The sequence below is a fragment of the Balaenoptera acutorostrata genome, chromosome 12 (assembly GCF_949987535.1).
Source record: "Balaenoptera acutorostrata chromosome 12, mBalAcu1.1, whole genome shotgun sequence".
Lineage (NCBI taxonomy): Eukaryota > Metazoa > Chordata > Mammalia > Artiodactyla > Balaenopteridae > Balaenoptera > Balaenoptera acutorostrata.
The window spans coordinates 33,737,179-33,751,347 of NC_080075.1; the positions used below are offsets into that span (position 1 = coordinate 33,737,179).

The window sequence follows — 14,169 nt, forward strand, 5'->3', positions numbered from 1 at the left end:
ATTAGCAAAGACTTTTTATGTTTCAGACTTCAGAAATTAATATTGAATCGATTTATATTCTGTAGACATTTTATTAAACACTATAATGATTTGTGGTTTAGGTGCACAGACGAACAGTTCACTGCTGCCTCAAGATGCAGTGAGCAGTAATCTAAGGAAAAGTGGCCTGAAAAAGCCTGTGGTTGCTTCTTCATTAAAAAGGCAGGGTAAGTTTCTCTTCCCCAGGATAGGCGAAAGAGGTGGAAAATCATCCTGAAGAAGCCCAAAGAGGGGACTTCCCTGGTGGTCCAGTGGTTAAGACTCTGCGCTACCAATGCAAGGGGCGTGGGTTGGATCCCTGGTCAGATCCCACAGGCTGAGCAGGGTGGCAAAAAAAAAAAAAAGATGCCCAAAGCAATATAATCAAAAGAAATGCTGCATATTGTCCCCCTAGATAAATACTAGCAGGCACTGAGGCTAAGATCTGTGCTGTCGGTCCCACTGGTCTCAAATCAGGCTCAAAACCAAACTGTCTTTTTTTTTAAAGATTTATTTATTATTTACTTCTTTATTTTATTTATTTTTGGCTGCATCGGGTCTTAGTTGCGGCACCTGGGATCTTCGTTGAGGCGTGCGGATCTTTCGTGGCAGCGCGCGGGTTCTTCGTTGTGGTGTGCAGGCTTCTCTCTAGCTGTGGCGCACAGGCTCCAGGGCGCGTGGGCTCTGTAGTTGTGGCGTGCAGGTTCCAGAATGCATGGGCTCTGTAGTTTGCGGCACACGGGCTCCCTAGTTGACGCTCGCGAACTCAGTAGTTGTGGCACCTGGGCTTAGTTGCCCCGTGGCATGGGGGATCTTAGTTTCCCAACCAGGGATCAAACCTGCGTCCGCTCCATTGTAAGGTGATTTCTTTACCACTGGACCACCAGGGAAGTCCCCCAAATTGTCTTTAAATAACAAATGCAACAAAAATTACTGACATGTTTTGGCAGCACATATTTTGTAAAATATTTTCCTTTTGTTGCTGATTACCCATATGCAATTTGGTATAGGGGTTCCAAATTGAAGAAGAAACATATCTTACAATTATACTGAAAATATTTGTTGAGGAAGACAAATATAGTCTGTTCTCCAAAGTTAGTGCACTTTGAAAACACCTAAAAGCAGTAGCATTTAAGAGACAGAATGACTTAATTTGAATATAACTTATAAATTTATATACGTCAATTTTCTACTCAGAATAGTTAATCTTGTATGTTTGGGGGTCGACATTTTCTTAACTCTCGTATAATATGGCTGGGTGTTAAAAATTAGACATTATCCCTGCCCTCATACTCTGGTTTTGAAGACAAGACCGATACATAAATAGCAAACAATACAAGACCAAATCTTAATTGACTAATTAATTAAGAACTTACACAGTCCAAGAATAAATGTTTTTGGAAGGTCAGGAAGTAAACAAATCAAAAGTATCTGGTAGCAGATTTTAAACAAATTTTTATCACTTTGGTGCAAAGAAAAAAGAAAATAGCTTTTAATCCAAATTATCACTATATGCATTTATTTATGAGAATTGTAATTTAAATGAATAGTAGTTTTGGCATCATTATCTCTTTATAAAAGGGGATAGGGCTTCCCTGGTGGCACAGTAGTTAAGAATCCGCCTGCCAATGCAGGGGACACGGGTTCGAGCCCTGGTCTGGGAAGATCCCACATGCCGCGGAGCAACTAAGCTTGTGCGCCACAACTACTGAGCCTGCGCTCTAGAGCCTGCGAGCCACAACTACTGAAGCCTCTGCGCCTAGAGCCTGTGCTCCGCAACAAGAGAGGCCCCCGCAGTGAGAAGCCCACGCACCACAACAAAGACCCAACGCAGCCAAAAATAAAATAAATAAATTTATTAAAATAATAATAATAATAAAATGGGATATATACTTCAGTCATATGAAAACATTTCAGGAGAAGAAATAGAATAGAATGGTAGGTCATTGGGTATATAGACATATTCATCAGGAATAGGGCCAATTATTGGCTCTAAAACAACCATTATACAAGGCCATTCTTCAATTTGCAGTTTGATGTTGAAAGGCTGCAAATTTTTTGTGGTTAATAATCTTAAACCCATTAGTCTCTCAGAGCTTTCTATTTCTTTTTCTAGTTGGATTATTTAAAAGAATCCTGCAATATTCCATTTCACTTATTGTATCTACTTTCTTTGAATTTCAGCTTGTTCCTCTTTTATGTATAAACTCCTTAGCTTTTTCAAACTTCAATTAACTGTTAAATTCTGTAAGAAAAAAGTTAATGAAGCGTTTTGCTTTGTTTTTCCCTAGGCTGTAGTCAGCTGTTAGATGAGGCACAAGTGACCTTATCCTTCCAGGACTGGCTGGCCAGTGTCACAGAACGCATCCATCAAACCATGCACTATCAGTTTGATGGTAAGTATTGGTCATCCAACTGGGCTACTGCTGAAAGTAGGAGAAACTAAAGTAATTGTGTTATAGGTCTACTCTGTTTTGATAGAAAAAGTAATTGGGCTTTAGTCTAGAGTGCACTGGGCCTCAAGAGAGTAGAAATCTAAATGAAAAGAAGGAATAATCACATAATCAAAATGCAGGACCAGCAAAATGAATTTAGAGATGGAAGAGAAAAACCACAGCAAATAATAAGTAAAGGTAGAGAGTCTTGGTCTTGGGGTATGCATGGGTGTGTGGTAAGGGAGATACCAAAACCTTAGAAGATCATTCTAACCCTCAAACTTAAAGCAAGGGAGGAAAAAGTTTAGAAAAAATCTAAACCTGTGAGACTAATATCGTCATATAAAATTACACAGACATGCTAAGGAAGATCGGAGAACACAAGCTGGATTTGGGCTGATCGTGATAGCCTCATAGAACCTCAGCAGTTTCAGAGGTGGACCATCCAACCGAGTCTTGCCCATTGCCTTAAAAGCATCCCTGATGGATGGTTTTCCAGGCTTTGTACTGTGATGAGCAGCTCACTGCTTTTTAATACTTTTTTTAAAAAATCATTGTTATTCTTTTTTTTTTTTTAATTATTTATTTTTGGCTGTGTTGGGTCTTCATTGCTGCATGCGGGCTTTCTCTAGTTGTGGCAAGCGGGGGCCACTCTTCATCACGGTGCGCGGGCCTCTCACTATCGCAGGCCTCTCTTGTTGAGGAGCACAGGCTCTAGACGCGCAGGCTCAGTAGTTGTGGCGCACAGGCTTAATTGCTCCGCGGCATGTGGGATCCTCCCAGACCAGGGCTCGAACCCGTGTCCCCTGCACTAGCAGGCAGATTCTCAACCACTGCGCCACCAGGGAAGCCCCGGCTCACTGCTTTTTGAGGCAGCTCCTGACATTGTTAGACAGTGAGAACTGTGAGGAAGGTCTTCCTCATACTAAGTGGAAATGTTTGCTGATAATACTTCCTGTTGGTTCTAATTCTGTGCTCTAGTCACATGGAATAAGTCTGTTCCTGTTTTCAAATAACAGTCCCTGCCACTGCACACACCCTTTGCTCTGCCTGACAGGTCTTCTCTTTTCCAAGTGATACATCTCAGGTCTTCAAACACTCCTCACGGCATATTTACAAACCTCACATCATTTTGATGTTCTTTGCTGAACATGTTGAAGTTTATGAACATCATTTTAAAAATAAAGCACCCCAAACTGAATAGTAGCCCAACTGCAGACACTCAGTAGGAGGACATGAGTTTTGAAGGATTAGATCAGTTGTGGCTTCATGGTGAAGAAAGGGACAAGAATGGAGGTGTTGAAATACATGCTTAGTTTTATTTATATTAATTCAGAATAAATAAAACTTCAGAAGTTACTTTTTAGAAAAACAAAATAAGCTAGGGAAGGTTAAAGAGAAAGTCTATGTTTTCCTTTTCTTTTAAAAATTTATTTATATATTGTTTTAAATAATATAATAAATACCTACTAACCCACCTCCCAGAACATTGACAATAACGTAAGCTATAAACTGTGGTCCTTTTTCATCCCATTCCTTGTAACAGCCCCTCTCACCATCTCCATTACCACCACCTTTGTCAAAGTCACCGTCAGCTCTCTCCTGGACTGTGATTCCGTGTCTTGTACAAGGACTTTTCAAGATTAATTTACCTAAACCCTAGCATCCCATCACCTGAGTTGTGGTAAGTTAGCAGTTTTAGAGTTGTAATGATCTCTGCAGATAGCCCATAATCTAATTTCAAGATGAAAGATTTTAAAAACCTTTCTGTAGTGACTTCTCGAAACTGCCCAGATATTAATATTTTAGGGACTTGGGACTTCCCTGGTGGTCCAGTGCTAAAGAATCTGCCTTCCAATGCAGGGGATGCTGGTTCGATCCCTGGTTGGGGAACTAAGAGCCCACATGCCGTGGGGCAACTAAGGCCCGAGCCCCTCAACTAGAGAGCCCACGCGCTCTGGATCCCGGGCGCCACAGCTACAGATCCCACGCACTCTGGAACCCATGCGCCACAACTAGAGAGAGAAAACCTGCACGCCACAACTAGAGAGAAGCCTGCACACCGCAATGAAGAGCCCGCGTGCCACAACAAAAGATCCCGCGTGCCGCAACTAAGACCTGATGCAGTCAAAAATAAATAAATAAAAATTAAAAAAAAAATTTTAGTGGCTCAGAAGCAGTGACAGTTTTGTCATTGGCATTCTGCATTCAATTAAGTAGGTAAAATCAGTTGATAGAATGTAACACCTTAATATGGAATTCTAGAAAACCTTTCATTTTCATTTTTCTTGGCTTGATCTTTATTTCAGAAAGGCAGCTGAACTGTCTTTAAGAAGTACACCTTCTACAGGCAGGTGGAAGTTACATGTTAAGCCATGTGGTTCTGGATGTTTTCCCTCTGTTGGAGCTTGCTTCTTGGGCAGAGTTTTTAAGGAAAACTCTGAACTCTTTCACCCTCTCCCCTGAACACTCTTTCTGTTGACTTTTTGTTGACCTAGTGTCTTGCAACTTTTTAAAAGAGGTTTGTTATGTATTTTCAAACAGTTTGCCTGTCTTCACATCAGAGAGAAGACTGATGCTTATTGGATAAATTGTCCTAACTTTGCAGTCTCTGGTATTCACGGTCCTGGCCATCTGAGAAAATGAATGCAAACAGCAGGTGCCTGGGATAGTGAGCAGGAGTGAATCAAGTTTACCTTCTCAACTCAGCCTCAATGTTCTCATCTCATTTCATGTCCTCTTTAAAGGGAGAAGTCTGTGCTGTGGCAGTGTTTACAAAATTAGGGATTTGAAAAGTTATCTTTGGTAGATGACAAGGGTGTGCTGTATGTGTTATAATTGCAAGGGATCAAGAGTAGGGCAGGTGACAGTGCTTGACTCATAAAGGTCAATCAAAGCCTTCTTTTTGCCCCTGTATAAAGAAATCTCAGTGGTATTTTTAGTTATTACTACCCATCAATTCCATTTCTTCCACCTTCCCCTACGCACCAGAAAGCCCACTGAGTTTCTTTAAATGAGCTTCTTCTTATTTCCTATAGGCAAACCAGAGCCACTGGTGTTCCACATTCCTCAGTCCTTTTTTGATGCCCTGCAACAGAGAATATCCATAGGAAGTGCAAAAAAACGGCTTCCCAACTCTACCACAGGTATGGGATTTTCCCTCAGGAATAGCAATAGATGTCTTGACCTTAGAGAATAATGTTTGGGGAAAATTGTGTGGAATTTTCATGATTAGGACTTCTAGTTACATGCTCAGAGCATGAAGCCTTAGCCCATCAGCTCTTAGAATAATGATCACACTCTTCAAAGGCCGCATGCTTATGCTAGTAAGAGTTGATGGAAAGATTCCGAAAGCACAAGGTTGGTAAAAGAATCACCAATGAAGCACAATGAAGGTGCCCACCAAGAAGTTGGATATTTTCTGGATATGAACCAGTTTCAACAAAAGCATTGCAGGCTCCAATTGTTGTTTGGGCTGGCTTCTTGGAAGCATATTACAGTATGTGTCAAAAACTAAAACTTGTTTTTCATGATTCCCCATTTATGATAAAGAGAGATTTTATTTTTAGAGTGATTCTTAGGCTTGGAACATTTTATAATTACAGTATTCTGATACTTATTTCTTGGTTTTATATAATATCTTTCTACTAGAGATCTCAAGATACTTATTTGGTAGTATAAGGAAATAAGGGAGAGAAAAGGAGAAGGAAAAGGTTGCTCAGGGACAAATAGCCCAAGAGTAACTACAGCTAGAAATCAGAGCTATTTCTTCAGTAAATTGTTATTTGATGATGTAATAGGGACTGAAGTGTTTTTGTTTGTTTGTTTTTTGGCCAAGCCTTTCAGCATGCGGGATCTTAGTTCTTTTTTTTTTTTTTTTTTTAATATTTTATTTATTTATTTATTTATTTATTTATTTATGGCTGTGTTGGGTCTTCGTTTCTGTGTGAGGGCTTTCTCCAGTTGCGGGAAGTGGGGGCCATTCTTCATCGCGGTGCGCGGGCCTCTCACTATCGCGGCCTCTCTTGTTGCAGAGCACAGGCTCCAGACGCGCAGGCTCAGTAATTGTGGCTCACGGGCCCAGTCGCTCCGCGGCATGTGGGATCTTCCCAGACCAGGGCGCGAACCCGTGTCCCCTGCATTGGCAGGCAGATTCTCAACCACTGCGCCACCAGGGAAGCCCGGGATCTTAGTTCTTGACCAGGGATCGAACCTGTGCCCCTGCAGTGGAAGCTCAGAGTCCTAACCATGGAACCGCCAGGGAATTCCCAGGACTGATGTTTAATTCTGTCTTTGAATAGTACAAGCTGTGAATCTCTCTGTTTAGGGCCATAAAAATCTCTGTCTTTACACCTTATCTATCTGACTTTTGAGACAGTATTTTTTCTTTTAATAAATTTATTTATCTTTTTTTTTTTTTTTTTTTGACCATGTTGGGTCTTCGTTGCTCCACACAGGCTTTCTCTAGTTGCGGCGAGCAGGGGCTGGTGGCTTCTCTTGTTGCCGAGCATAGGCTCTAGGTGCGTGGGCTTCATTTGCTGTGACACGTGGGCTTAGTAGTTGTGGCTCACAGGGTCTAGAGCACAGGCTCAGTAGTTGTGGCGCACGGGCTTAGTTGCTCCGCAGCATGTGGGATCTTCCTGGACCAGGGCTTGAACCCATGTCCCCTGCATTGGCAGGTGGATTCTTAACCACTGTGCCACCAGGGAAGTCCCTTAAGACAGTGTTGATGCTTCCAGTTTAAACTTTAGGCCTGGAATTTCCTAGCAGTCCAGTGGTTAGGACTCCACACTTCCACTGAAGGGGGCATGGGTTCAATCCCTGGTCGGGGAACTAAGATGCCACATGCTGAGTAGTGCAGCCAAAACAAAAACAAAAACAAACCATTTTAGGCCTAATACATTAATTTTAACCCATTGCTTAGATATTTTTGGGTCCTTCAGTGGAACCCCTTTATAATCTGGGAGGCAGGGCAATAGATTGGCAACCACATGAGCAGGCTTAAACTCTATGTAGTTATTTTAAGGACTATGATTTGACCTGTGACTTATCTAAAGTTGTAAGAGGCTGTTTTATAATAAGAGTCCTCTGTGTATAGACTTACCAAAACAAACAAGTTTCCAAGATGTCAAAAATAAGTAGTATCTCAAAAGAAGCATCAGAGACTTTTTATAGCAGAAATCCTTATCATTTGATTCATCACATTTCTGCCAAAACTCTATTATAGATTTGCTTCTAGAATTCCTTTTTTAGGGAATTCCCTGGTGGTCCAGTGGTTAGGACGCAGCACTTTCACTGCCGGGGCTAGGTTCGATCCCTGGTGGGGTAACTAAGATCCCTCAAGCTGCGCGGCAGGGACAAAAAATATATATATTGGATTGGCCAAAAAGTTCCTTCGGTTTTTAAATTAAAAGACACATTTTTCATTTTCACCAAGAACTTTATTTTTTTTTTTCTAAGTATTTCTTTTTTTTTTTTAATTTTTATTTATTTATTTATTTATTTATTTATTTATTTATTTATTTATTTATTTATTTTTGGCTGTGTTGGGTCTTCGGTGCGTGCGAGGGCTTTCTCCAGTTGCAGCAAGCGGGGGCCACTCTTCATCGCGGTGCGCGGGCCTTTCTCTATCGCGGCCCCTCCCGTTGCGGGGCACAGGCTCCAGACGCGCAGGCTCAGCAATTGTGGCTCACGGGCCCAGCTGCTCCGTGGCATGTGGGATCTTCCCAGACCAGGGCTCGAACCCGTGTCCCCTGCATTAGCAGGCAGATTCTCAACCACTGCGCCACCAGGGAAGCCCCCAAGAACTTTATTGAACAACGTATTCACCCTTTTGTTCCACTACCTTCTGCCATTTTTCAGGCAACTTCATAATCCCACATCTTCCCAAAACTTTTTATCTTTTTGAGCAAGGAACTGTTATGGGTGTCTTTTACAGTCTTCCAGGGAATTGAAGTTTTTTCCATTAAAAGGATTCTGTAAAGACGGAAATAAATGGAAATCTGAAGGTGCAATGTCTGGTGAATACGGCAGATGAATCAGAACTTCCCAGCCAAGCTCTAACAGTTTTTGCCTGGTCATCAAAGAAACATGCGGTCTTGCGTCATTCTGATGGAAGATGAAGCGTTTTCTGTTGACTAATTCCAGACACTTTTCATTGAGTGCTACTTTCAGTTGGTCTAATTAGGAGCAGTACTTGTTGGAATTAATCGTTTCGTTTTCTGGAAGGAGCTCATAATAGAGGACTCCCTTCCAATCCCACCATATACACAACATCACCTTCTTTGGATGAAGACTGGCCTTTGTTGTCGTTGGTGGTGGTTCATTTCTCTTGCCCCACGATCACTTCCCTTCCACATTATTGTACAGTATCCACTTTTCATCGCCTGTCACAATTTGTTTTAAAAACAGAACATTTTCATTACGTTTCAGTAGAGAATTGCATGAGGAAATACAGTCAAGAAGGTTTTTTTTATGTGGAACCCAAACATCAAAGCGATTAACATAACCAAGCTGCTGCAAATGATTTTCAACGCTTAATTTGGATATTTTGAGTATGTCGGCTATCTCCCACGTGGTATAATGTTGATTGTTCTCAATTAATGTCTCTATTTGATCGCTATCAACTTCAACTGGTCTACCCGACCGTGGAGCATCGTCCAGCAAGAAATCTCCAGCACAGAACTTCACAAATCACTTCTGACACATTCGATCAGTCACAGCACCTTCTCCATACACTGCACAAATCTTTTTTTGTGTTTCAGTTGCGTGTTTACCTTTCTTGAAATAATAAAGCATAATATGCCGAAAATGTTGCTTTTTTTCTTCCATCTTCAATATTAAAATGGCTACACAAAAATTCACCAATTTTGATAAGTTTTTTTTAAATGCAACTGATATGACAGCTGTCACAATACAATCTAACAAGATTGTTTCAAATGAAGTTAAAGACCACTAAGCAATACTAGAGCCATCTTATGGAAAAAAACGAACAAACCTTTTGGCCAACCCAAAACATATATGTGTGTGTGTGTGTGTATAAAATACCTTTTTTAGAGGGCTGAGATTCTATAAGGCAGGAATATCACTTCACTGAACTCTCCAGAAACTGGATAACAAATTCAGTGAAAGAGCATGTTATTTTTCGATAGTCTAATTTTACCCCCTTTTTACCTTGAAGCTTTTGTTCGCAAAGATGCTTTGCCACTGGGAACCTTTTCCAAGTATACCTGGCATATCACGAATATCCTGCAAGTTAAACAAATCTTAGATACCCCAGAGGTAAGAGTTTATTTCTACAGTAGTGGGAGGGCAGAGAGGGGAAGAGAGGGAAGCAAGTGCGGGAAGTATGTTTGCACCAGCTCCTTGAGTCATGGACACCAAAGAGAATTCCTTTTTTCATACTAAGATTATTCAGAAATATTCATGGCTTTATTGTTCCAACTCTGATTTTAATAGGTATTCCCTGTAGCTTGAGGCTGTATTTTAAATTGGAGTATCCTTTTTTCTTTGCCTTTGGGATCAGAAAACAGGGATGCTTTTTCTTGTAAATTAAATAATGATCCCCTACTAGCCATGGTGAGCCCTAGGTTAACTGGCAAGCAGCTAGAAAGTATATATATAATTTGAGATGATATACTGTTTGTGAAGTCCGTGGGTCCAGCACAATTCAATGTTCCTCTCCAAACTGCAATTTAGTTCTCATTAGAGAAATGATTCTTAATTAGTTTGTGTTCTTTTTCACAGGGGCAATATTAGACATTTTTAAACATTTTTTTCAAGCAGATCCTAAAAATGTGAGGATTTTCCCTTCCTATGACAATGGAATAGTGTGGAAAACTCAGCATCATGTGATTTAATACATTAAGATTAGCTGAACTGCGAGGCACTGTTATGTTCAGAAAGTAAATTGTTTGGTAACTATAGAACTTACATGGGAACTCTAGGAAAGGCCTATGTTCGCACTAAAGACACTTGAGGAACTTCTTTAAATGCAGGATGTCGCAGAAACAGCTTCTAACCTGAAAAGGGTGGGGTTCAGGGAGGCACTGCAGCAGCCCCAGAGCAAAGTCAAGTCGTGGAGCTTCTGTGTTGCACGTTACTTACCTGTATCACCCCATTCAGTCTCACAACCATGCACTGGTATTAACTGTATTTTGCAGATGAGAAACAGGCTATGAGAAGCTCAGCCTGCTGTTTAGTGGCAAAGGCAAAATTCAGTTCAAGCTCTGTCTGGCTTAGTCCCAAGGATGGTGGAAGCACACAGGATGTGAGGTCAGCTATAGGTGCCATTGGTAGGGTTTTTAGGAGAAGATTGCTGCTAGCAGAGCAGTAGGGAGGGAATAAAACTGATTTTAGAGCAGGTCTGTGCCAGTAGCAGTCATGTAGCATGAAGGTATTAGGCGTTCAGTATGGTTTGGTAAGGGTTCAAATGAAAGTTACAGAGAGAAAAAGGAAAGGCAGAACTGTTGAAAAAATTTACTTGAAAATACAAGGGGAAATTTTAGTTAATTTGAGTGTACTTAGCAGAAAAGAATGAATAAAATCTGTTGTCATCAAATGTTTGTCTACTTTGAAAGTTTTTCCTTTCTCACCTTTCTTGGTATTGTCTCCATATGCAGATGCCTTTGGAAATCACCCGGAGTTTTATCCAGAACCGGGATGGGACTTACGAGCTGTTTAAATGCCCTAAAGTAGAAGTAGAGAGCATAGCAGAAACCTATGGTCGTATAGAAAAGCAACCAGTGCTGCGACCCTTGGAACTAAAAACTTTTCTCAAAGTTGGTAAGTAAATTGGTGGTTTCAATAGCACACCTTCCTTTGAGGGTCACCTGTGTGTATTACGCTATCCTCGACTTTGGGGCTTGACCTTGAACAAAGAAGACACATTCACACATTTTGTAAAGGCAGTCATGGGATAAGGTGTTTTGTTTCATTTGAGCCAGTACTTTAAAAATAAAATTAGAGGGCTTCCCTGGTGGCACAGTGGTTAAGAATCTGCCTGCCAATGCAAGGGACGGGTTCAAGCCCTGGCCTGGAAGATCCCACGTTCCGCGGAGCAGCTAAGCCCGTGCGCCACAACTACTGAGCCTGAGCTCTAGAATCCGCAAGCCACAACTATTGAGCCCATGTGCCACAACTACTGAAGCCTGCACACCTAGAGCCCATGCTCCGCAACAAGAGAAGCCACGACAATGAGAAGCCCACGCGCCGCAACGAAGAGTAGCCCCCGCTCGCCGCAACTAGAGAAAGCCTGCGCACAGCAACGAAGACCCAACACAGCCAAAAATAAATAAATAAATAAATAAGTAAATTTATTTAAAAAAAAATAAAATTAGAGAAGTAATACCTGTTCATTATACAGAAATCATAGATTTCATTATAGAGCATAAAGGAGGAGAAAAATAAAAACCACCTGTAATCCCACCCACTGTAGATGACATCATCATTAAGACTTTGGTGTATACTCTTTCAGACTTTTTTTTCTGTGCATGAAAAGGGTTTCTAGGGACTTCCCTGGTGGCGCAGTGGTTAAGAACCTGCCTGCCAATGCAAGGGACCATGGGTTCGAGCCCTGGCCCCGGAAGATACCACATGCTGCAGAGCAACTAAGCCCGTGCACCACAACTACTGAGCCTGCGCTCTGGAGCCCGCAAGCCACAACTGCTGAGCCCAAGTGCCACAACTGCTGAAGCCTGCGTGCCTAGAGCCCGTGCTCCGCAACAAGAGAAGCCACGACAATGAGAAGCCCGCGCACCACAACTAGAGGAGAGTAGCCCCCGCTCACCGCAACTAGAGAAAGCCCACCCACAGCAACGAAGACCCACTGCAGCCAAAAATAAAAACAAACAAATAAATAAATAAATTTTAAAAAAAAAAAGAAAAAGAAAAGGGTTTCTAAAACATGGGATCATATCTCAACAGCTTTTTTCACTTAAAAATATATCATGAACAGCTTTCCATGTCTGTCTTCAACAGTATTTTTTAAACTTTTTTTATTATTATAAAACATGTAATATAAAACTTAACATTTTAACCATTTTTAAGCATAAGGTTTTCTGGCCTTAAGTACTTTTGCATTGTTGTGCAACCATCACCACCATCCATCTCCAGAACTTTTTCATCTTTCTCAACTGAAACTACCCATTAAATACTAACTCTGCATTCCTGCCTCCCGCCAGACCTGGTTGCCATTCTACTTTCTGTCTGTATGAATTTGACTACTCAAATTAGAATCATACAATCTTTGTCCTTTTGTGACTGGCTTATTTCACTTAGCATAATCTCTTCAAGGTTCATCCACGTTGTAGCATGTGACAAATTTTCTTTCCTTTCTAAGGCTGAAAAATATTTCATTATATGTATCTACTACATTTTGTGTATCCATTCATCTGTTTGGATACTTGGATTGCTTCAACCTTTTGGCTGTTGTGAATACAACATTTTTAAACAGCTTCATAAAATTCATTCATTAAGTTATCTCACTCTAGTCAATCCTGAATTTAAGTTGTTTCAAACTTTTTGCTATTATGAATAATGCTTCCTTTTGTAATTAACTTCCTTTTAGACAAAACTTTTATAGCCTTAATTATTTCCTAATTTATTTAGGATATTCTTTCGGGTAAATTCTTTTTTTTTTTTTTTTTTTATAACAGTGGTTTTAGCAGTGCTCTTTTTTTTTTAATTTTATTTATTATTTATTTATTTATTTATTTATTTATTTTTGGCTGTGCTGGGTCTTCGGTTCGTGCGAGGGCTTTCTCTAGTTGCGGCAAGTGGGGGCCACTCTTCATCGCGGTGCGAGGACCGCTCTTCATCGCGGTGCGCGGGCCTTTCACTATCGCGGCCCCTCCCGTTGCGGGGCACAGGCTCCAGACGCGCAGGCTCAGCAGCTGTGGCTCACGGGCCCAGCTGCTCCGTGGCATGTGGGATCTTCCCAGACCAGGGCTCGAACCCGTGTCTCCTGCATTAGCAGGCAGATTCTCAACCACTGCGCCACCAGGGAAGCCCTCGGGTAAATTCTTAAAAGTTAAACAGGAGGGTCAAAGGTTATGTACATTTTTAGGACTTTTGATTGTTTTTGTCACACTGACCTCCAGAAAGATTGTAATATTTCTACAGTTTACTCCTGCTAGCCATGCATGAAAGAGTTTCTTTTTTTATTTTTTTATTTTTTACTTTTGGCTGTGTTGGGTCTTCATTGCTGCCCATGTGCGTTCTCTAGTTGTGGCGAGAAAGGGGCTACTCTTTGTTGCGGTGCACGGGCGTATCATTGCAGTGGCTTCTCTTGTTGCGGAGCATGGGCTCTAGGTGCACGGGCTTCAGTAGTTGTGGCATGTGGGCTCAGTAGTTGTGGTGCACGGGCTTAGTTGCTTCATAGCACGTGGGATCTTCCTGGACCAGGGATCGAACCCATGTCCCCTGCATTGGCAGGAGGATTCTTAACCACTGCATCACCAGGGAAGTCCCCAAGAGTTTCTTTTTTTAATCTTTATTGATTTGATGGCCAAAAAATGTTCTATCATTCTTTTAATTTGCATTACCCTCAAATGTTAATGAGAGTAAATTTTCATATTAGTCATTTGTATTTGATGAATTGCTTTTTCTTTGTCTATTTTTAACTTGGGTATAATAATTTAATAATAATAATGACAACTATAACAAGTAGCACTTAATGAGCACCTACTCTGTGCCAGCTGTTATTTTAAGTTTTTTA

The 14,169-nt window shown here is 41.1% G+C and overlaps 1 protein-coding gene across 7 annotated transcripts in view; it reads left to right on the top strand.

The window, feature by feature from the left end:
* The window catches only part of C12H2orf42 (chromosome 12 C2orf42 homolog), a 42,037-nt gene that overhangs the window by 21,624 nt on the left and 6,244 nt on the right, over positions 1-14,169 (top strand). For 5 of the 7 annotated variants that reach the window (XM_007175549.2, XM_057558709.1, XM_007175550.3 and 2 more), the window contains 5 exons: positions 102-206; positions 2,310-2,414; positions 5,492-5,599; positions 9,634-9,734; positions 11,075-11,237. In XM_007175549.2, the coding sequence (XP_007175611.1) occupies positions 102-206; positions 2,310-2,414; positions 5,492-5,599; positions 9,634-9,734; positions 11,075-11,237 (582 nt within the window). The remainder of the gene's footprint in view (positions 1-101; positions 207-2,309; positions 2,415-5,491; positions 5,600-9,633; positions 9,735-11,074; positions 11,238-14,169) is intronic. The other 2 variants (XM_057558711.1, XM_057558710.1) reach the window with 2 other exon arrangements.